Source organism: Lepus europaeus, chromosome 5 (assembly GCF_033115175.1).
Source record: "Lepus europaeus isolate LE1 chromosome 5, mLepTim1.pri, whole genome shotgun sequence".
In the NCBI taxonomy this organism is placed as follows: Eukaryota; Metazoa; Chordata; class Mammalia; order Lagomorpha; family Leporidae; genus Lepus; species Lepus europaeus.
In genome coordinates, this window is record NC_084831.1 from 12960942 (window position 1) to 12982331 (window position 21390).

General features: G+C 62.6%; 1 protein-coding gene across 2 annotated transcripts in view; it reads right to left on the minus strand.

Moving 5' to 3' along the window:
• IFFO2 (intermediate filament family orphan 2) overlaps window positions 1-19971 on the minus strand; it is a 36476-nt gene extending 16505 nt beyond the window's left edge. For both annotated transcript variants that reach the window (XM_062190523.1, XM_062190524.1), the window contains exon 1: window positions 19310-19971. In XM_062190523.1, the coding sequence (XP_062046507.1) occupies window positions 19310-19971 (662 nt within the window). The remainder of the gene's footprint in view (window positions 1-19309) is intronic.
• Between the last annotated feature and the right edge of the window lie 1419 nt (window positions 19972-21390).

The window sequence follows — 21390 nt, forward strand, 5'->3', positions numbered from 1 at the left end:
AGGAGGAGCCGCAGGGTCACCCTCGTGCCCCCGCCTATTTCCTGGTGACCCGAGGGTGCCCCCTGCAGTGCAGCCGGGTGGTCTTGCGGCTCCCCTTGGGGAACCACCAGGCCCTGAGAAGGGCAGAAGAGACTGGCGAGCCCCCAGGGCGACCCCAGCCCCCCAGACCTCCGAGGAACAAAGCAGCCAGTGTTGAGCGGAAGTCCAGCGCTGAGGGCTGCCTCTGCCCCTAACTGGCTGTGTGACCCTGGCTAAGTCCCTTCCGGTCCGCTAGCCCCACTGTCCCAGGAAGAACGCAGTGATGTCAAATGATGGATGCCCAGGACCCACTCAGCCAAGCCAGGGGAGCACGGTCCCTGGACAAACGCCGCGCGCTGACGACAATGCCAGCTCAGGCAGTGCAGGTCGGCCCCTGGGTTCAGAGTAGCAGGTGCAATGCAAAGGGGGGAGGCTCTGGAGCCGAGGTCCCAGGATCAAACTCCAGCAAGTTCCCCACCATCTCTGAGCCTTGCTCCTGACGCCCACTCATCAGGTGTTCTGCAAATATGCCCTGGAATCACAGTGCCCGGCACACCGTGAGCACGCAGCCAGTGTCACCCCCTCATCCTTGTGACCCCAGAGAGGTCGGGAGAGACCGCCCGAGGGCTCCAGGGCCACGCTATCAACACTCCCGGCAGAGCGGGAGAAGCAGACGCTAATGCCACCAACTCCCCCTTCCAGCAAACCCCTGCTCTGCCCCCACGCCCCCCAATGTACCCCGAGAACTAATGGGCACATGCTGAGCCCTTGGAGCCCTGTCCGGCCAGGGGCCACCACGGCAGGACAGCCTAGCTGGTCTCATGACACCAGCCAATGGGCACAAGGCACCAACAGGCCTTCTCCCTGGCAAGCTGCCGACTTGTAGACAACACGGGGTCCAGAGACGCCCTGATTGCTCGCCCCAGAGCCAAGGTGAGGTTTCAGCTGTTTTGTGAGCCACCTGTTCCAAATACTCAATGTCCTATTTGCCCAGGGCTCTGGTGCCACTCCCACCTGGTGTCATTTACTGAAAACACCCTCAGCAGTTCTGTGGACGCTCATAGCCTGGCTGGACACCACACCTGAGTGGGCGCTGCCCCACAGGCGACACTGGCAGGGTTGGACACGCACATGCGAACTCGTTGGGTCACAGACTCTGGCTTGGAGGAAGAGCCACTGAGCCAGAGGACTTGGTTTGCCCTTGACCTCACTTCTCAGGGTGCTCGGACCGGGCGATGCAGACCTTAGCAAGCTGCCGCCTCCGCTGGCCCAGGCAACCAGCCGAGGCTGGCACAGGATGAGCAAAACAAATACCGGCTTTGGGCCAGCATTGTGGTGCAGCGGGCTAAGCCCGAATCAGAGCACCGGTTTGAGTCCCAGCTGCTCCACTTCTGATCCAGCTTCCTGCTGGTGCACCTGGGAAGGCAGCGACTGATGATGACCCAAGTACTCAGGCCCCCTGCCATCCATATGAGAGATCTGGGTGGAGTTCCTGTCTCCTGGCTTCAGCCAGGCCCAGCCTTGACTGCTGCAGGCATCTGGGGAGTGAACCAGCAGATGGAAGATCTCTCCTTCCCTCCATCTCTACCACTCTCTCTGACAGTCTGCCTTTCAAATTAAAAAAAAAAAAAAAAAAAAAAAAAAAACAGCTCTGGAGTCTGATGGAATAGGGTTCAAATCCCAGCATTCCTGGCCACATGCTCCTGGGCGAACGATTATCTTTGAGCCTCCCCACGTGACCACCCACGAAAGGCAGAGGGTGGGGGTTGTAAAGGGCCCTGGAGGCTGCTACAGTTTGTACGAGAGATGGCAGATGCAGGCTACAACAAAGGGAGGGCCCGGTGCCTTCCCTGTCCCCAGCTGGCTCTGGGATCTGCCATAATGCCCTTGTCTCTCTGTCCTCGCTGGCTTGCTGGTCCTGCTGCACCATGGAACCGCTGGGTGGCACGGTGGCTGCTGCCTGTCCTCGGCTCCCCCGGCGCTGACGGCACTGACAGCGGGGGTCTCAACCCCACTCCTGCTCCCACCACACAGGGATGCTGTCACTTCCCTTAGCCTGACGTCCTCACGGCTGGGCCGCGTCACGCCATCTGTCAAGTACCCCTCTCTGCTATGTGTCGGGTGTGGGTGCGGTGTGCTCCCCAGAGGTTCCTGTGCTGTACGCCTGGCTCCCAGTGTGGCCATGTGGGAGGTGGTGGGGTCTTCCCTGGGAAAAGCCCTGGAAGGGACTAAGCTAGTTTCCCGGGAACTTCCCCTGAGCCACTGCGGGCTTCCTGTCTTGCCGTGGGCCCTCTCTCCTGCCACGCCTCACCATGGTGCCATCCTCAGGGGTGGGTGACAGCCAGCACCACCCTATTCCCAAACCTGAGCTAAAGCAACCTCTTTTCTTTATAAAGTGCCCAGCCTCGGACACTTTGTTTCAGCAGCGGAAAACAGACTGGTACCCGCCTGTGTGCGTATCTTTCTAATTTGGCGTGTGATGGGACAAGGACAGGAGCCTCAGCCACCTTAGCCTCTGTTGCCCGCCCTTCTTCCCCGAGACCAGTTCAGTCTCACACCCTCCCGTTCCCCACCCCAGCCCCTGCCTTCTTCCCCAGGCTTGGGAGCAGGTGTGTCGAACTTGAAGAACCCGTATGAAGAGCTCGCCTCCCCCACCCCAGCCCACCTACGATATAAAAAGCCCAGCCTGCTAGGGTCGGGGCCTCTGCCACGTGTTCGGTCCGTGTGCACACTGGCAGTCGGTCGAACTCTGCGAGTTTATTTTCTTTGAATAAATTCAGTCTGCCGGTGAGTTCGTGCCTTGTCTCCTCCCTGTTGCTGCACCCTTTTCCTTACAGAATGCTGTCATGAACAACTAACCAAAAAAAGGAAACCATTTAAATTTAAAAATTTAAACTTTTAAAAATATATATTTATTTTATTTATTTGAAAGGTCAAGTTATGGAGAGAGAGAGGAAGGAAGAGAGAGAGAGAGAGAGAGAATCTTCCATCTGCTGGTTCACTCCCCAAATGGCTGCAGCAGCCAGGGGTGGGCCAGGATGAAGCCTGGAGCCAGGAGCTTCTTCCAGGCCTCCCACATGGGTGCAGGGGCCCAAGGACTTGGGCCATCTTCCGCTGCTTTCTCAGACGCATCAGCAGGGAGCTAAATAGAACAGCCGGGTCTTGAACCAGCACCCATATGGGACGCTGGCACTGCAGGCAGCAGCTTTACCCAATACACCACAGCACTGGCCCCTAAATTTAAAATTTTAAGAAGACAATTGTAGGCCCACTTCTGTGGCATCGCAGGTTAAGCTGCCGCCTGCAACACCAGCATCCCATATGGGCACTGGTTGGAGACCCAGCTGCTCCACTTCCAATCCAGCTCTCTGCTATGGCCTGGGAAAGCAGTAGAAGATGGCCCAAGTCCTTGGGCCCCTGCACCCATGTGGGAGACCCAGAAGAAGCTCCTGGCTCCTGGCTTCAGATCGGCCCAGCTCCGGCCGTTGTGGCCATTTGGGGAGTGAACCAGCGGATGGAAGACCTCTCTCTCTCTGCCTCTTCCTCTCTCTCTCTCTCTCTCTCTCTCTCTCTCTCTGTAATTCTGCCTTTCACATAAATAAGTAAATCCTTTTTTGTGTGTGTTTAAAAAAAGACAATTGTTTCTCGGTCTTCTGGCTAAGATCAGGTGTGAATTTTAAGAAAATATCACTCATTTTTCCCTTGTTTTAAGTTGCATGGATATTTTACATGGATGGCAAAATAAATAATAGGGAAAAAAAGTCAAGTCAACCAAACAAAAAGAATTTAACACCCGCCCAATGCCCCTTCCCGAACAAGCCCTGAAGGCACGTCTCTCCTTCCCTAGCTCTTTGCGATTTTTCATTTATTTTTTTATCGAGAATCTCCGAAGTAAAAGCGGGGTCGGTAGGGTGGTTTTCAAGCCTGCGTTTCCCATGTCTACGGCAGCATCCTCCCAGGCAGGTGACACGCAGGAGGCTGCGATGCACCTGTCCCTGTCCGTCCCGAGTCCCAGCAACCAGCACTGCCGGGGACATCTTGGTACACTTCGTGCACGGTCATCCAGTCAATCCCCGGGGGGGCTGCTGGCCCAAGGGCACGGGCTCAGGGCAGGCTCGTGTGCCCCTCCAAAGGGCTGCGGGTGACAAAGCTGCTGGCGCCCAGAGCAGCTCTGCCTGGCTCTTCCCAACCACCCAGGGAGCCCAAGAGAAGCCGGCTGGGTCCCCAGGCCCTCACCCCAGCCCCTGAGCAACACTGCTCTGTGCCTCAGTTTCCCTCTTATACCTTATACGCTGCTTCTCCCCTGAGTGGAGGAAGACCCCACCTCCACCCACCCTTTCCCAAGGAGCAAGGAGAGCAGGCTCCCCTGAGAAAGGGAGGGACCCCCCCCCCTCCCAGAAAGAGCAGGGCTCTGTCCCAGCCGGGCGGCCACAGGCTCTGGGGCAGGCAGCTGCGTGTGGGGCGGGGCAGGCTGAGCCAGAGCCTCCCGCCCAAGCGTGTGCCAAGCTGCAGCCTTGGCAGGCGCCTCCTTCCCTTTGTCACTGCTCCCTCGCCCCCATGTCTCCCCTGGGCGTCAGATCCCAGCGTAAACGCTCTCCCCCAGGAGGCCCTGAGCCCTCGGTCAGGGTCAATGCCTCTCTTCTGACTGCACAGGCTGAGGTCGTCTGGCACTGAGGTTCCTCCTACCTGCCGGTCCCCCCGCTCCACCCAGCTCCTCGCAAGGTCAGGCCCATCTCGGGGTCACAGCTGCAACTCCAGTGCCAGCCCTGAGCCCGGTACACAGCAGGCACCGAATAAATGCTCAATGGATGAACCGACTCCTTGAGTCCCACCTCCAGGTCTACAGCCGGCGTAGTGCTGACCCACTGTGGCCTTGGAGATGGCCCCCTCCTTGCCCCTCCCTGCCAGCCTCAGTTTCCCCAGACAAGCTCCAGGGCAGGCCAGCTCTTGGTGTCCACCTGGACGTTGGGTTGGACGGTGGGAAGGCTGGCGCCACACTCTCTGTCCCTTGGAGCCCACCGCTCTGCCCAGGCTCCCAGACAGCCTCCCCCTCTGCCCCTTCACCAGCGTCAGCCGGCTCTCAGCCTCCAGGGCGCCAGCTCTCGCGAGACCCGGAGGGTGGCAGAGGGTCCTGCGCCCAGGCCCACGTGCCCAGGCCCGAGGGGTCTGTGCCCAGGAGGGGTGGGGCCCCGCCCCCGCCCCGAGCTGTGTTTACAGCTCTGAGGAAAACAGCAGCTCCCCGGGCTATTTTGGAAAACTAATATGCACTTGGGTCTCTGTTTATTCCTGGCCATGGGCGGCCCTGCAGGTAAACGCAGGGCACTGTGGCCGCGGCTCAGGGCCATCTCCCAGCCAGGCCACGTCCATCCATCCGTCCGTCAGTCACCCTGACCAAGCCTGGGGGCCGACTGACATGCATTCCAAATCTCCCTCAACAGATGAGGGGGTCAAGCAGCCAGGCAGAGCCCACCGGGCAAGACCTGGGACACCCCCCACCCGCCCTGGTTCAAAATTCTGCAGCCTTGAGCCAAGTCACCTCCGAGGGCCCAGTCTTCTCATCTGGGAAATGGGGGAGAAAGGAGCTGGACAACGTGCCCACGCTGGTGCCAAACGGCACAGACCCCGGGATCCCAGCCCATGGGGGAGACGCTCAAAAGCCCAGGCCATCTGCAAATGAAGAGTCCAAGGGGCCCAGGGAGTGCCCAAGGTCACCCACCCTACCAGGCGCAGTGGGGGAGGGGAGGGAGCACCCCTGAGCAGTCGCCAGGGGCACAGAGGAGGAAGGAGTGACACACGGACCCAGCGTGAGGTCGGTGCGGCTGTGAGCGGGTCCGGGACAGCCCCGACGTTAGCCTACCCGGCCGCAAAGGACTCGCACAGTGCATGATTAGCCACTAAACACGGCCCCCGGGGCAGGACTCACGGCTTGGCACCAGCCCCCACCGGCGTTCACCGGGCACCCCCCACCCCAACACACACCCACGAGTGCCCCCCGCTCTGCCTGTCACCGGGGTACTCAGGGGAGACAGAGGCCAGCCCCCTCAACTCTGGGGAGGGGCCACGAGAGCACAGAGACCCCAGAGGCCCCTCTGTGAGGGGGAAGCCACCGGCAGCTCCCATTTCCTCGTCCCCATTCTGCAAATGGGGAGAGCGAGGCTCGCGGAGCTGCGGTGACGTGTCCAGGGCCACCTAACCGTGCCAGGTCACGTTATGAACTGACAGCACGCACAGCATTTAGTCCTCACGACAAGCGTGAGGTAGCACTACCGTGATGCCCGTTATAAAGGTGAGAAAACTGAGGCCGAGGGCACAGAGCCAGGACTTGAGTGCCAGGAGTCTGGCTCTGGAGAGACCCTCCCCCCCCCGCTTCTGCTCCCCCAACGAAGGGGCGGGCACTGCAGTAGGACCTCGTCTGTGTGATGGCCTAGGCTGGACTTGTTTCTGGGAAGAATTCTGGGGGCCCCAGGCTGAAGGGACCCTGGGGGCCCGGGTGTGAGTCCTGCTCTGACGCCTGGTGACCGGGAAGCCACCCCTACAGCAAGCTCCAACTCTGCTTCCTCCTGTCGTGGGGAGACACGGCCACCCCAGGGCAGCAGGGACAGCCGTCAGAGGACCGGCTGGCCCGGCCTAGCCCACCCCGGCAGGCCCACAAAGGCACAAGCTGGTGACTTTGCCTTGGGACAGATGGGACAGAGCGGGGTGGCTGTCAGGCCAGATGGCCTGGGGGACACCAGCTGGGAGTGCAGCCCTGGCAGGCAGAACGGCTTAACCCCTTCCTGCCCAGCGCCGAGCTCCTGTCCTTGGCAAGTCAGGCCCCCAGCCTCCAGCCTTGTCCCCCGGGGCTACAGGGGGAGGGGAGAGCAACCTCAGGCCAGCGGGGAGTGGAGATGTAAGGGCAGCTCTGAGCCATCAGGAATCCACACGGCCACGGGCTGTGGACCAGGAAGCCCTGTGGTGCCACCCGGGGCTGGGGCTTCGCTTCCGGGACACCTGACCAGGGAGGACACCACCAGGCTAGGAGGCCGGAGCTGTTAGCCCGGGGCCCAGGCCACGGAAACAGCCAGGCCCGTGAAGGAGGCCCCCAACCTCTGGGGGTGGGTGAGGCCACCACATGCTGTCAGCCCCTGGGGGCCTCAGTCTCCCCACCAGGAAAGTGGGGGGCTGGACCGATCCTTGGGACCCAGGGCCCCTTCCGGCTCAGAGGGCCCAGGACAAGGAACCTGCTTCCTTCCCCGGAACGTGCCGGGTCCTGCAGGGACCGCTCGATCCATTCTCTGTGGGGCGCGAGCCTCGACTGGTGTCTGAGTCAAGATCCGGGCCTCTCAGGAGGAAGAAAGGGATTTTAGGCGGGCAGAGGGAGTGCTTCCGGGGCTGGAGAACAGCCAGGCTGTCCCATGCTCCACGGACGGCTAAACGAGAAGGTGCAGCAGTCGGGATCGTAGCTAGACATCAAGAAGCACTTCCCAATGGGACAGGCCATGAACACACTGCCAGTCGCATCCAGGGGAGGCTCTGGAATGTTCTTTGCTGGCAGTGAGGCCTCCAAGCAGGCTCTGTAATGGCCCCAGGCTGAAGGCCAGGGAGGAGGAGGTGATGGCCACAGACAGCAAAGCAGTGTCTGGCCAGGGCACGTGCGCCAGGGGCTTGGCCGACCCGGGTTCTAGGTGGGCAGAGCACGGCCAGGCTCAGCCCCTGCCTGGGGCCTGCACGCTGCTCCTCCAAGCATCTCTGGATGTCTCAGGGCAGAGGCTCCAGAAAAGTCCAAGAGCGTCGAGCAGGGAAGGGCTTGGGGGCGGGGCTGCCGCCCAGGAGCAAGGGCTTGGGGGCGGGGGCTGCCGCCCAGGAGCAAAGCCAGATGCACAGACCCCCTGCTTGCTGTGCAGCCTCAGGTGAGTCACCGGCCCTCTCTGATTAATGGGGCCAGGAGAGCCCCCAGGCTCCACGGACCGGCAAGTCCTGGGTTCCTAAGTGTTGCCCCAAAGCCCACAGAGGGGCCTGAGCACAGGGGCCCAGGAAGTGCAGCGTGAATGACCAAGCGGCTGACCCGGGGAGAGACAGGGCCCAGGCTCTGCAGGACGGCTCCTCCCACCTGCCACAAGGCCTCCCTGGCTCCACTCGCGCACCCACGTGTGCACACACTCACGCACACAGACACACGCGTGCAGCACATGCTCCAAGCACGGAGATCCAGCTCGGACTCCTGGGGAGAGAAGGGTCTAAGCCGTGGCGCCCAGCCTCGCCCTGGGGTCTCTGGGCGTTTGAGGCGCCCTCCCCTGGCTGGGTGGGAAACGAGTCACCAGGAGTGAACTCAGTGCAGAGGCCCGAGCTCACATCCAGCCCCGCCAGGGGTCATGTGACCTGCTGAGACTCAGTCTTCCTATCCACACAATGGGTATGGACACAGCTGCCTTGCAGGGGCAACTGCAGGGGACATGGGACGCTCCTGCCGTGACAGCGCCTCGGGTGTGCTGGGGGTGTGAGATCCTGGCTGCCTTCCTGGAGGAGCTGAGCGAGGCCTGGGTCCTGCAGTCCCTTCTACTTCATCCCCCCGTGGGGGGTGAAGTGCCCGGATGCAGCAGAAGCGACAAAGCAGCCTTTGTCTCACCGAGGAAACCCTAAACCAGCCGCCCTGACGTCAGCCGTGGAGAGACAATGCCAGGCCGGCCCTCAGCGGCACCCGTCTGCCCGGTGAGCCTGGCACCCACTCTGAGAACCGGAGCTGCTTCGCTGCTCACGGCTGGGGCAGGGCAAGGCCTGGACCCCCGTCTTCCAACTCCTGGGTCTCGGGCCCAGGAACACGTGGCCCACTTTGCAGCCCAGCAGACAGAGTCCAAGACCAGGGGGAAAGGACTCTGGGTGAACACTGTTGGCGGCGGGTTCGAATCCTGGCTCTGCTCCCGCCTTTAAGCGGGACCTCCTGGGACTGACACCACACAGCAGGATCAGGACCGGGACATCGAGGCGGCTCGGCCGCTCTCTGACCCCAGGAGGGCAGGGACAAGGACAGAGGCGCCGTCTCACCGCCTGGGCTCCATCAAGCCCACCCGGGAGCCGCAGGCTCCAGGCGACCCCTGTGTGGGACACAGCCTCCAAGACTCCTCGCTCGACGCTCTGCCCAGAGCACAAAAGGCCACTCTGCAGCCGGACGTGGGAGGCGGGTCTCATCGCATTGGAGCCTGGGAGGCCCAGGAGGCCCAGGGCAGAGGGCACAGGGCAGGGACAGCTAAGGTGACCGCACCACGCTTGGCACCCAGCAGCCTGTGTCTCCCCGAGTTGTTGTCACAACTTCAGGTTGTCATGTGCCCATTTTATAGGTGGGCACGGCCGCAGGCTGCGGACCACCCTGGCACAGCCGCCTCGCAGCCAGGCCCCGCACAAGCTCCTCCCTCTGCCGGGAGCGCCCAGCCCCCTTCTTTCCACTCTCATTGGCCTTCAAAACACAACAAAGATAACGTCTCCTCCAGGAAGCCCTCCTTGCCTAGCCCTGAACTGGATCCGGTGTCTTCCAGAACCCTTGGTCTTGGGGCACCCAGGGTCTCACCCGAGCTCTGGTCCTGACTGCAAGAAGCTCCCCCACCCCTCCCCAAGGCTATTCCACCGCCCACCCCCACAATGGCCTTCTGCCCATTACAACAGGGGCTGGGGAGAAACGGGGGTGTCCGGCCCCGGCCCGGAGAAGAGCTGTGTGCGGGGGATCACAAGGTCCACTTAGCCCAGCGGCTCTGCCCCTCCCCCCGGCAGCAAACCAGGGCAGAGAGCCAAGAACTGTCTTAAATAACCTGGGTAATAAAAATGGCCAATTAAGAGGGCGGAAGGCAGTGTCTCGGCTGCAGGGGCCTCTCTCCATGGAGGGCAGAAGAGTGGGGGGCCGTGTGAACCTGCACATCCTGAAGTCGGGGCACGCAGGCCGGGAACATGCAGAGCCAGCCCCTGTCCCAGCGGCCACCCCATGCCCACCCTTCCCCCCACCCCGGTCCCCCAGAAGCCCAGCCCTGTTTCGCAGCACAGAGCAGCTGCCAGTGTCTGAGCACCGACACCTCATCTTCTTCCTCACGCAGTCCAGGCAGCACGACTGTCCCATTCTCCAGATAAGGAAACTGAGGCTCGGAAAGGCAAAGCGCCTGTCCCAGGGTCTCAGCTGAAAAGAAGCAGGAGCGCCCTGTGGCATCCTCGCTCCCCAGTTTCCGAGCGCCACACGGGTGCTCTGCCCCAAGCTGTTAGCGAGCAGGCTCCTGTCCACCGCCCCACCCCGGCGGCCCCGGGCGTTCCATGGGCTTCAGGTAGCTGCAGTGTGGGTGAGGCCCAGGGCTTCCCGAGAGGCAGTCCCCACGGGCAGCGCCCTCAGTTCACGAAGCGTCTCCACCGGCATCGGTTCCTCTTCCATCCTTGCGAGGTCAGTGTAGCCCCATTTCACAGACGCAAACTCCGAGGCTCAGCTATTTGCACTGAGCATGCTCCTTTCCGGCGACTGCACGGGGAGACTGGATCTGGGGCCTGACTTCCTGGGCTCAAATCGGGACTTGCCTCTTTGGAGCTGTGACGCTACTCCGACCCCTCGGGGTCTCCGGGGCTCAGTTTCAGGATTTCCACGGTGGGCTAAGGAGACGCTGGGGCTCACACGCTGACAGACAGGCTCCGTGAATTAAACATCTGTAAGCTACTTTGGATGGAGCCTGTATAACTACTTTTATTAATCAACTACTACATGTTTATTGTGCTCCTGGTATGCACACAGCACTGTTGCAGCAGGCACTTGTCATGGGGCAGGGTGCGTTTGCCCATGTGGGGACTCTGTGTGCCGCCCTGGCGGGGCCTGCAGGGGGGCCTGGCACAGGGAGAGGCGGGGTAACCCTCGTCTCCTCTTCCCCACACCGGAGGCACCACACGACAGCATCAAGTTCCCTGTCACAGTTCACAGCGCCGACCGAAAGCAAAAGTGGGGGCGACCTGGCCCAGGGCAGAGCCAGCCTCTGCCCCGACCCCGGCTCGCCCATGCTCTCTGCTGCTGTTACAACAATGGCGACCTCCGGGCACGCCCTGGGCAGCATCAAAGAAGCATTCATTCGAGTGCGAGACCCACAGCTAGCCCCGGCTTCACCACAGAGTTCCATGAGACCACCGGGAAAGCTCTGGGCGGGCGCCAATCTGCCTTCCCGGTTCCCCATGCGCTCCTGCCGGCCCCGCGGGCCCCCACCTGGGATCTTCTCTAGGGGCACAGCTGTGCAGAGCTGCCCCGGTGGCCCGAGCCTCATCTGCCTCTCAAGAAATCATTACCACAGCGTGACAGCAGCAAGTGTCCTGTTCTGCCACCCACTGTGGCAATATGGTGACACACACCGGGGAGACCCCGCACTCGGCCTGCCTGCCTCCTCACCCGTGGTCAGCCGTCGGTGGCATGGGACAAGGCCACCCCCGGCACAAGAGGTCTGGAGACCCCAACGGGGTCCACAGCGTGCTCTGGTACACACTGCTTCCCCTGTGAACCTCTGCTTTGTGAGATGAGCAGAATCAAGTCCTACTTCTTGGGGCTCTTAAACAATGATCACTTCCTTAAAGATGGCAGTCGAGCCTGGCGCATAGTAGGTGCTTAATGAACGGCTGCTGCTACACGGCATTGACTTCTTTTTAAACCTTTCCCGAAGCTCTTCATACCACGTTTTAAAAATTTATTTACTTGAAAGGCAGAGACAGACAGAGATCTCCATCCGTAGACTCCTTCCTCCAGTGCTACAGCTGGGGCCGAGCCAGGGGCTGGGAACTCAACCCGGGTCTCCCACGTGGGTGGCAGAGACCCAGCTACTGGAGCCCTCGCCTGCCGCCTCCCAGCATGCACAGTTATCAGCAGGAAGCTGGCAGCGGGGGCAGAGTCGGGACCCGAACCCGGGCCTTCTGATACAGGATGCGTGTGCTGGAAGTAGCATCTTTACTGCTGGCTCTCAGCTACATTGTATCAACTGATTGAACACATAAGAAATGTTACACCCATTTTACAGACCAATAAACTGAGGTGTGAGATTAAATGGCATGCCCAGAATCCAACCACTCCAGGAAAGCCACAGAGAGAAGTCCTCACAGGGCACGGGCAAGTCCACCCTGCCAAGCTCCCCTTCCCAAGGGGGCAAAGTGGAGCTCCACCTGGGCAAGACGGGGACTCTGCCAGGCTCCCGCACTCCTGTGCCACCACCCACGGGGTTCAGCAACTGCACAGCCACTGAGGGAGCCGGAGGCATTCGCCGGGGTTACTGCTGGGTGACAGCCACCTTGTCTGTCCCAGGGAAGGGACTGAGTGACCACGTCCTGCCCAGTGAGGGCGGAGGCCACTCCCCTGGTGGGCGGGCAGCAGCATCACAAGTCTCCACTCTGACCACGCCCAGACAGCCCCACGACCCACAAAGGCCTCCAGCCAAGGGCAGCGACCACCTTCCCCGGACCCCTGCCGGTTCCCCCATCCCTGCCTGCCTCCGGGAGGTGGCCGGGCTCACACCCTGGGCCCCGTGTCTTCCCAGGTAGCTCCCCCAGAATTTCACGCTTGGCCCATCTATCCCTCCCACAACCCTATTGTGCAGGCGAGGAGACTGAGACTCAGAGAGACAAAGGGGTCAGTCCAAGCTCACCCAGCTTTTTGCCCCAACAAAAGCATTTAAAATTTTAACAAAATGTTTGGCTTAGTGAACTAGAAATTTTAATTCCGGGCACCGAGTCTTCAGCACCAGGTCCTCTGATGTCAGGTCCAGCCCCTTCCCTCCACACACAGATGGTTCCCTGGAAACGGGGTGGGGGGGGTGGTCAGTGTCAGTGCCATCAGCGTCATCTGTTGTATAGCCCCAGCCCCCTGGGCGGCCAGAGTACCCGCCCCCCCCCCCCCCCCTTGCACAAAGTTCACACAGCCTGGACTCTGGCAAGCCCGGGCTGGACTGTGCAGGCACCAGACAAAGCCAGCCCCGGAGCCGCCCCCAATTCCCACTCAGGGCGTGGGAGGCTGGGGTAGGGAGGCAGTGGGCGCTCGGGGAACAGCCACACATCGGCAGCCCCAAGCACAAGAGGCCGGCGGGGCTGTACCCTGTACCCTTCCCCATCCCAGGCCTTCTGCCACCCGGGGAATAAAGGGCACAGTGGCCGGGCTCCCACCTCCCCAGAGCCAGCCAGAGCCGGGGCTCCGGCACCGCGGACACATCAATTCTCCCAGCACTCGATGCATCTCGTTGCGGCAAAGGGCGTGTTCAAATTCTGGGTTTACCCTTGGGCGGCCTTCAAACCCGGCCACGTGGGGATGCAGGCTGTGAGCCTGGACGGGGAGCCCGGGTGTGCACGCATCTGAGTGTGCATGCGCGTGCCGCACGTGTGTGTGTGTGTGTGTGTACACGCTGGGGGGCATCCGGTGGGCCCAGGCAAAGCCCCGCCCCGCATTCCTCGAGAAGGAATTTCCCAAGCAGGCGTCAGCTGTCTCCCTGCTTCCTTTTCTTTTCTGGAACCTCACTCCCCTCCCTCCCACTTGAGGCTCTGAGAACCTCCCCCAAGCCTGTCCCCAGTGAGAACCCAGCCAGGCCCAGGGCTGCCGATCTGGTTCTCCAGGGAACCCAGGACCCGGCTGGGGGCAGCGGGGAGGGGGCTTTCTTTTGAAGGCGGCTGGGGTGGCAGGAGACTTCCGCAGGCACAAATCACCGGCTCAGGGCGGCTCAAACCCGCCTCGCAGATGCCGGACAAAGAAGCCGTGTTTCTCCCTCTGCCCCCAGTGCCATCCCTGGCGCCTTCCACGGGACAGAGGGAGCCGCAACGTGTCCCGAAATGGATTTGTTGGGCAGTCCGGGGCTGCGCCTGCAAATCCTCGAGAATGAAGGGATCAGACGTGGGGGGAAGGGCGCCGGCCAGCCCAGGTGCCTCGCCGGTTCCTGCCCCATCCCTGGGAGGGCGACCTTCCTGTCCCTCTCTCACCAAGGAGGAAGAGGGGGCTCGGCAGCCCAGAAGGGCTAGGCACGCTGCCCCCAGCCCCAGAGACCAGCAGAGCCAGGATCTGAACCCTTTTCCCACCATCCCAGGCTGCCTCCTTGGGAGTCAGAAACAAAGAGTCCCCATGATCGGCTGCTTCAGGAACCACAGAAGTGTCCATCGCCTGGGCCAGCTCTCAGGGGCCAGCGCCCACCTGCCCCAGGCCTCCGCTGGGTGTGACCGGAAAAGGCAGGGGACACTCCAGCTGACCGCCCCCAGCCCCCACCATCCCTTTTGGGAGACCTCCATGTCGCCGCCAGCCCAGCCCCTTCCGGCTCCCGGTCAGAAACAGCTGTGGCAAAATCCCTCCCATCCCAGAAGTGGCTTTTTAGAAAATGCTTAAAACAGACACAAAGAGGTGGCGAGAACTTTGCCAAGCGCCGACTGCAGGCAGACAGTGCGAGCACCACGCTGGGGCGGGCAGGTTGAAGGTCTGCCCAGTTCAGCTTTGTGGATCCGCCCCTCTGGGCCTCAGTTTCCCCATCTCTGAAATGAACACACCATGCCAAATCAGCAGTTCTTTGTTCCTTTCTTTCTAATCCCCTTAAGAATCTCAATCTGGGGGCTAGGCAGAAACGGAGCTGCCTGGAGCTGCCCGCAACAGCTGGGTTTGGGTGCGGGCTGGGCCAGGACAGGCTCGGGACAAATCCCAGGTGCTCAGTCACCCACTGTCCCCAAATGGCCCCAAGGCAGCCTGCCATGGGCTCCAGGACTCTGAGGAACTCACTTGAAAACCACCAGGCTGACCGATCCTGGTGGTCCCTCCAGACTCTCAAAGGACCCCTGGGGGCAGCACTGTGGTGCAGCCTGTGGGGCCGCTGCTGGCTACACCAGCATCCTGTATCAGTGTCGGTTCCAGCGCTAGCTGCTCCAGCGCTAGCTGCTCGGCTTCAGATCCAGCTCCTTGCTAATGCGCCTGGGAAAGCAGCAGCAGATGACCCAAGTGCTTGGGCCCCTGCCACCCACGTGGGAGACCCAGATGGAGCTCCTGGCTCTGGCCTGGACCAGCCCTGGCTGCTGCAGCCATTTGGGGAGTAAACCAGCAGATGGACTCTCTCTCTCTCTCTCTCACACACACACACACACACACTTTGCCTTTCAAATAAATAAATAAATCTTTTAAAAAAAGAGGGGGGGGAGACCCGTCAGCTGGGTATGGTGACTAACCAGGCGTGCCAGCGGCTCACAACACACTGGACCTGCAGGGACCAAGAGGGGCTGCTGCAGCCAGGGCACCACCCCCTGCCCCCAGCAGCCAGGCCGGCACAGCCAGCACGGGTAACTTCCTCCACCAACCCACGGCAACTTCCTCCCAGCCACCAAGCTACAGGGACCTCATGCCTGTCAAGCTCAATGCGTCCCTGCTTCCTCTGGGGCCAATGAAGAGAGAAGAAAGCCCTGACATAGTCCTGCCTGGGGATGGCAGGGCCTGACCCTGAGCCGTCTGAGGCCCAGGACAGAGCAGGCCACTGTGGTCTCGGGAGGCAGAAAGGTCGGCTGTGACCCAAGCCCCTTCCGGTCCCCAGACCTGAAGTGTGGAGCGAGCTGGGAGGAAGCTCCCAAGAAGCCCCTCAGGTGAAGGTGGAGGCCCCGAGGCCCAGAGAAGGCAGGGGACAGCTGAAGGCTGCACAGTGGAGCCTCTGCTTGGCAGTGGAGCTAAACCTGCAGCCAGGCCGCCTGACACAGAGAACTCTGCAGGTGTTTCAAGTCCGGGGATTCGGCAGGAAGGCCCCGGGGAAGAGCCCCCACTTGCACACTCAGAACAAGATGCTTCAGTGGCACTGGGTGGTGACAGAGAAGAGCTGTTTGTTTTGGTTTCCAAATCAACGCTTGACAACCTTGCCTTTGGAGGGTTTCAGTAACCACAACGGCCACGTGGTGACGAGTGGGCTCGGTGGAGGGGAGAGCGAAGCCGTGGTGGGCGGGGCCGGGGCCTGGGCACACCAGCCAGGGGCTCCGCGTGGGGTCTGTCCGGGTCCCACTGACAGCACAGGAGGCCGTGGTAGGTGGGGCACACCGGGGACCTTCCCCATTTCAGGTATAGTGGGGATGCTGGCGAATGGTAGAGTATTATTCAGCAATAACAAGGGACACCTTGCTGACACGGGCTACGACACAGAGCAGCCTCAAAGACGAGCAAAGTGAAAGCAGCCAGGCTCCTAAGACGGGGCGCTGTGGGTCCCGTTGACAGGAAGTGCCCAGAGAAAGCCCATGTACGGAGTCGGAGAACAGACGGACGTGAGACAGTGCCCGCACCTGGGCGGGCATGGGGGAGGATCTTGTGCACATGTCGGGGGAGGGGATGTACAGCTCTAAAACCGCACAGTGGTGACGGTTGTGCAACCCTGTGAATTGACCAAAAATCACTGATACCCCAAAACGAGTGGCTTGCATGGCACGGAATCTGCACCTCAAGGAAGCTGTGAGAGTTTTACATAGGGAATAGAGCAGGGGTGCATGGATACGGCCCCAAATCATGGAGGTAGGACCCCAAAGCCTCCAGCTGGGAGGACACAGAGCCACCACAGCGCAGGTTGCCCCCGGGGGTGCGCACGGGGGGTCTCCGAGGCTGGGAGCGCATCCAGGTGGACCAGTGGAAACCCTGGGAGTTTCCTTCCCTGGCCAGGCTCCATCCATTGCTCATTGCCTGGGGTGCCACGCGAGACGTCCTGCAAGGATCAGGGTTCAGGAGCCCGGGCACACACTCTCAGGCCTGACGGCTCTCACAGGTGGGATCAGAGGGGAGCCGGGCTGGGGAGACCCCTTAAGCTCATAGAGCAGCTGGTCTGTGGTTGTTCTCAGGTTTATTTTATTTATTTATTTGAAAAGAAAAGAAAGAGGGGGGAGAGAGAGAGAGAGAGAGAGAGAGAGAGAGAGGAGAGAGACAGAGAGAAAGAGAGATCTTGTATCTGCTGGTTTATTCCCCAAACGGCCACAGCAGCCAGAAGCCAGGAGCCAGGAACCCATCAGGGTGGCTGGGTGGAAAGTGCAGCGGCCAGACCTGGAAGCAGGCACCAGATATGCGATGCTGGCGGCCCAGACTTACCCCGCTGCGCCACAACCCCCGCCTCACCGGCAGTTTTTAAACACTTTTCAAAGTTGTCTGCATACTCTCCTTGCCCAAAACAGTTCTAAGAAACCCAAGTGCACAACAAACGAAAAGAGAATGGGACTCTCATAACTGTACCGTGGGCTCCCACGCACGACACTCACCCATCCAACTCCAATCAGTGAGATGGATGCGGCTACTCTGACGACAGAGCCACATCCCAGTTAAATGTATGTCCAGATCCGGCTCCAGGACATCAAGGAGGGCCTGACGCGCACAGCTAAGCAGCTACAAATGGGAGCCGTTGCAGGAGCTTGCTCGGTAACCCAGAATCCTCTTCAGACAAAGGAGGCGGAGAGGGGCTCTCACTGGAGGCCGGCTGCTAACCAGGTAGCGTGGTAGTGAGATCCGGTGGGTCCGTACTCAGAATCGAGCACGTTTTTAGGACGACCGACGGCCTAGTGTATCTTTAAATTATAACTTTTACTAAGTGTTCACGGAACCCACGGCATCTCCGAGGAAGCCTCGGTCTCCCAGGAGCACGGTTCTGGCCCAGGCACCTCATTCCACAGAGAGGGAAACTGAGACCAGGAAACCATACGCTCAATTTAGAAAAATCCAGCATGTGCCTGCCCTGAATCAACTTTGGAAAAGACAGGCCCCTCCAGTGCACACGCAGAACCAACAACTGAAGGGAAAAGAAGGTGCGTGTGCACTCCAGAGGGTGGGCAGAGGCACCTGCCCCCCACCTGCCTCAGCAGCACCGGCTCAAGCCGGGCCAGCGCCAGAAGCTGACATCACACCCCACGCCCGGGGCGCAGCGTGGACAGACCATTGCGCAAGGCCAGCCCGTCTCCCATTAAGACTGGGCACAGTTTTTCCATCTGCTTGGTAGCCAGGTCCAGAAAGCACACACACAATAAAATAAACACAGAACAAAAGCCTGCGGCATGACGACACGGTCAACAGCAGCGGAGAGAGTTCCACCATCCAAAGCAAAGCAAGTGCCCATTTCCCTCACCCACACCAACGAGGCTGACCACGAGGGGCAGACGGGTGGTCTCCCCACGGCAAGGCTCCGGGCCACTCTCAAGTCCTCTGGTGGGGCAGGTGCCCCAGGATAGGCAGGCAGGACCCACCTTAGAAGGCCACACTCCAGCCTTTCTGCTCCCAGCTGTTTAACATGGTAACCTCGGCTGAGGACCTGAACCCTTCCCCCAGACACCACCATCCCAAGCGTCTTCTTCCCTGGGGTGGGACTGAACTGAAGTGCCCATCACCAACGTGGCTGCACTTGGAGACAAAGTCCTCAAGGAGATAACTAATCCTCCCCTCCAGCAACCGTGGGCAAACACACGTGCCAGGGCCTCCAACAATCCCCCCGCCCCCAGCAAGTGACGGAGCTGACGCTTGAACCCACCTGCCCCGTGCGAGACGGAGGGAGGAGACCCACGCTCCCTGGGCAGGCGGTGCAGGATGGGAGCCAAGGCCCCTCTCAGTTCAGAACCACGTCTCCAAAGGCACAGGTAACCGTGCCTGGATCGGCAGCCGCCAGGGCCTGGGGTCCCTCCCCTACTCGGGCCAGAGATGCCACAGACAGACCCCGTCCCCTTATCAGAGATCCCTGAAGCCAGGACTGTCCACCAGGCCGCGGGCAGGAAGCAGCTCTGGGCCACACAGCAGCATGTAGCCAGGCCTGTGGGCCATCTGCCGCCCTGCCAGACACGGTGGTCTGCATCTACTCAATGTCCAGTCCCCCAGCCCCACACGGTGGGCTGGGGGCTCAAGGCTCCCTTTGTTGGGGCTCAATAAACCATGAACTCGCGCCGAGTGGGGAGCAGAGGGGCGCAGGGAGGCTGTGGCCGGGCTGAAGCAGGCTGCTGGACCACAGAGCCATAGCAAGACGCAGACCCTGGCTCCAGGGGGGGACGCCAGGGCCATGCATCTTCAAACACAGGACCTCAGGGATCCAAGGGGGCTGGCTCAGAGCTGGGAGTGGCTGCAAGGCCGGTGCAGATCCCAGCTTCACCAGCCAGTGGCCCGGCCGCCACAGGCAAGTCACCGGGCTCCATGCCCCACAATGTCTTCATCTGCAGCCCAGGGACGGGCCTGTCGCACACCCCGCATCAGCGGACGCCGGGGCCAGGCCCAGGGTCGCGCAGCACCCCGCCCCCCCAGCTCGCGCAGCCCCGGGCCCATCAGCCCGCAGCAGCTGCCGCCGGCGCCGCCCGCCCGCCCCTCCCGGGGAGCGCTCACCTCCGCTTGTACTCGTCGCGCTCCCGCTTCACCTTGGCCAGCACGTTGTAGAGCGCGCGGATCTCGGGCGTGATGGTGTCGATCTGCACGCCCACGCCGTCGGGGTGCACCCACGACACGCCGGGGCCCTGCACCGTCTCCACGCCGCCGCCGCCCGTGCGCCGCACCTGCGTGTAGCTCCAGATGGTCCCGGGCAGGCGGCCGTAGTGCTGCGGGTGCGAGCCGCCGCCGGGGGCCAGCGGGGCCGCGGCGTTGGCGTTGGCGCCCGGCGCCGCGCAGCCGACCCCCGGCCCGCCGCCCGGCGCGGGAGGCCGCAGCAGCTCGGGCCCGGTCTGCACGGCCTGCTCGCGGGAGAAGGTCTTGTAGCGCAGCCGCCGCTCGCGCTCGCTCTGCTGCTGCTCCAGCTGCTTCTCCAGCAGCCGGTTGCGCCGCTCCAGCTCGTGCACCTTGGCCAGGAAGCAGCGGAAGCGCACGTTGAGTCCTTTCAGGAGGTGGATGTTGGAGCCCAGGTCGTCCCGCAGCGCCGCCGTTACGGGCGACGGCCCGGGCCCGGCTCCGCCGCCGCCGCCGCCGCCCCCGCCGGGGCAGCCGCCGCCGCCGCCGCCGCCCGGCGGGCAGCCGAAGGCCAAGGCCATCTCCCCGAACAGCAGCGAGTTCACCATGCGCCGGCTGCGCGGCTCAGGGCCCAGGGCCCGCGGCTCCAGGTGCGGCTCCAGCTCCGGGCAGGGATCCCGGCGCGGCCGGGCCAGGGCGGGCGCGGGCTCCAGCGCGGCCGGCCGGGCGGCCCCAGATGCGCGCCAGATGCGGCCTTCGCGGCGGCGGGCCGACTGCCCCCCGGATGCGGGCGCGCAGGCGAGGGAGGGGTCCGGCCGCTCCGGGACGCGGTGGAGGCCGAGGCGGCCGCGCGAGGACGCCGAGGGTCGCGAGTCCCGGCGCCGGGGCTGTCAGAGGCGCTGTGGAGGGGCCGCGGCAGCCGCACGCAGGGGACTCTCCGCCGGCACTGCCCCTTCTGCGGTGGCCCCGCCCACTGCAGACACGCGCCCCGCCCCCGCCAGGCCCCGCCCACCCCTCCTCCCTCTGCGGCGATCCCAGCGCCCGAGGCCCCGCCCCCGAGGCCCGCAGCGCCGGGCCACGCCCACGGGCCCGTGGCTCCGCCCTTCCCGGGGCGCCTCCGCTCTCTGCGCCGCGCTGACTGGCCGCGGCAGCTCTGACCCCGCCCAGATCCCCGGCGGGGCCACGCCCACCCCTGCACTGGGTCCCGCCGCTGCGCGGGGCTCGGATTCTCTGCGCGGGGACGCGGACCGCAGAGCAGTACCAGGGTTCTGCGGGAATCGCCGCAGAGCCGGCCCGGCCTCTTAAAGGGACCGTCGGGCTCGGCAGCGGGGTCCCCCCCTCTCCCACGTGGTCTGCGGAGGACGCTCGGCTGCTCTGTCCTCCCTCAACCCCGGACCCTTCCCCCCGCCCCAGATTCCCAGGGATGAGGGCGACAGCGTCCTGGAAGGGCTGGGGGGCCACGGCGTCCGCAGGTGCAGCGGCACCCCACCCCCCACCCCCCAGAAGCGGCCTGGATCGACCTTCGCGGGCTAAGGCAGCGCTTCCGCCAGCACGTCCCCCACGCGGCCGAGCGGGCTCTGCTCGCGGTCCCCCCCGCCGCCAGGCCGCGCGTCCCCGCCTCCAGCCGAGGGCTAGCCGCCCAGAGACCGGGCACTGCCCAGCCCGCTGGTCTACCGCGAGGGTGGGGCATGACACCTGCGCGCTCTGCCCGGCCGCCTTCGTCCGGCGGCCGTAGGGGGCAGCATCGGGCGGAACCGGTCTGCAGGATGCTTGCGTGCTTTGCTTGGTTCTTTCAGATACGTTTTCACAGCTGCCCCCCTAGACGTCCAGCTGGGCCCCTCTTGGTGCAGACACTCGTGTATGCGCCGTGTGCTGCTCGCTTGTTAACCCCATTTTACAGAGCAAGTCCCCGAGGGCTGGGTAGCCGCCAGGGTTCCAAAGCACCTGCTCTAAGCGGCCTCTGACACTGCCCCTGAACCTGGGAGGGGAGGTGACCGCGACCTTTGAGCAACTGTGGCTTGTCCAGA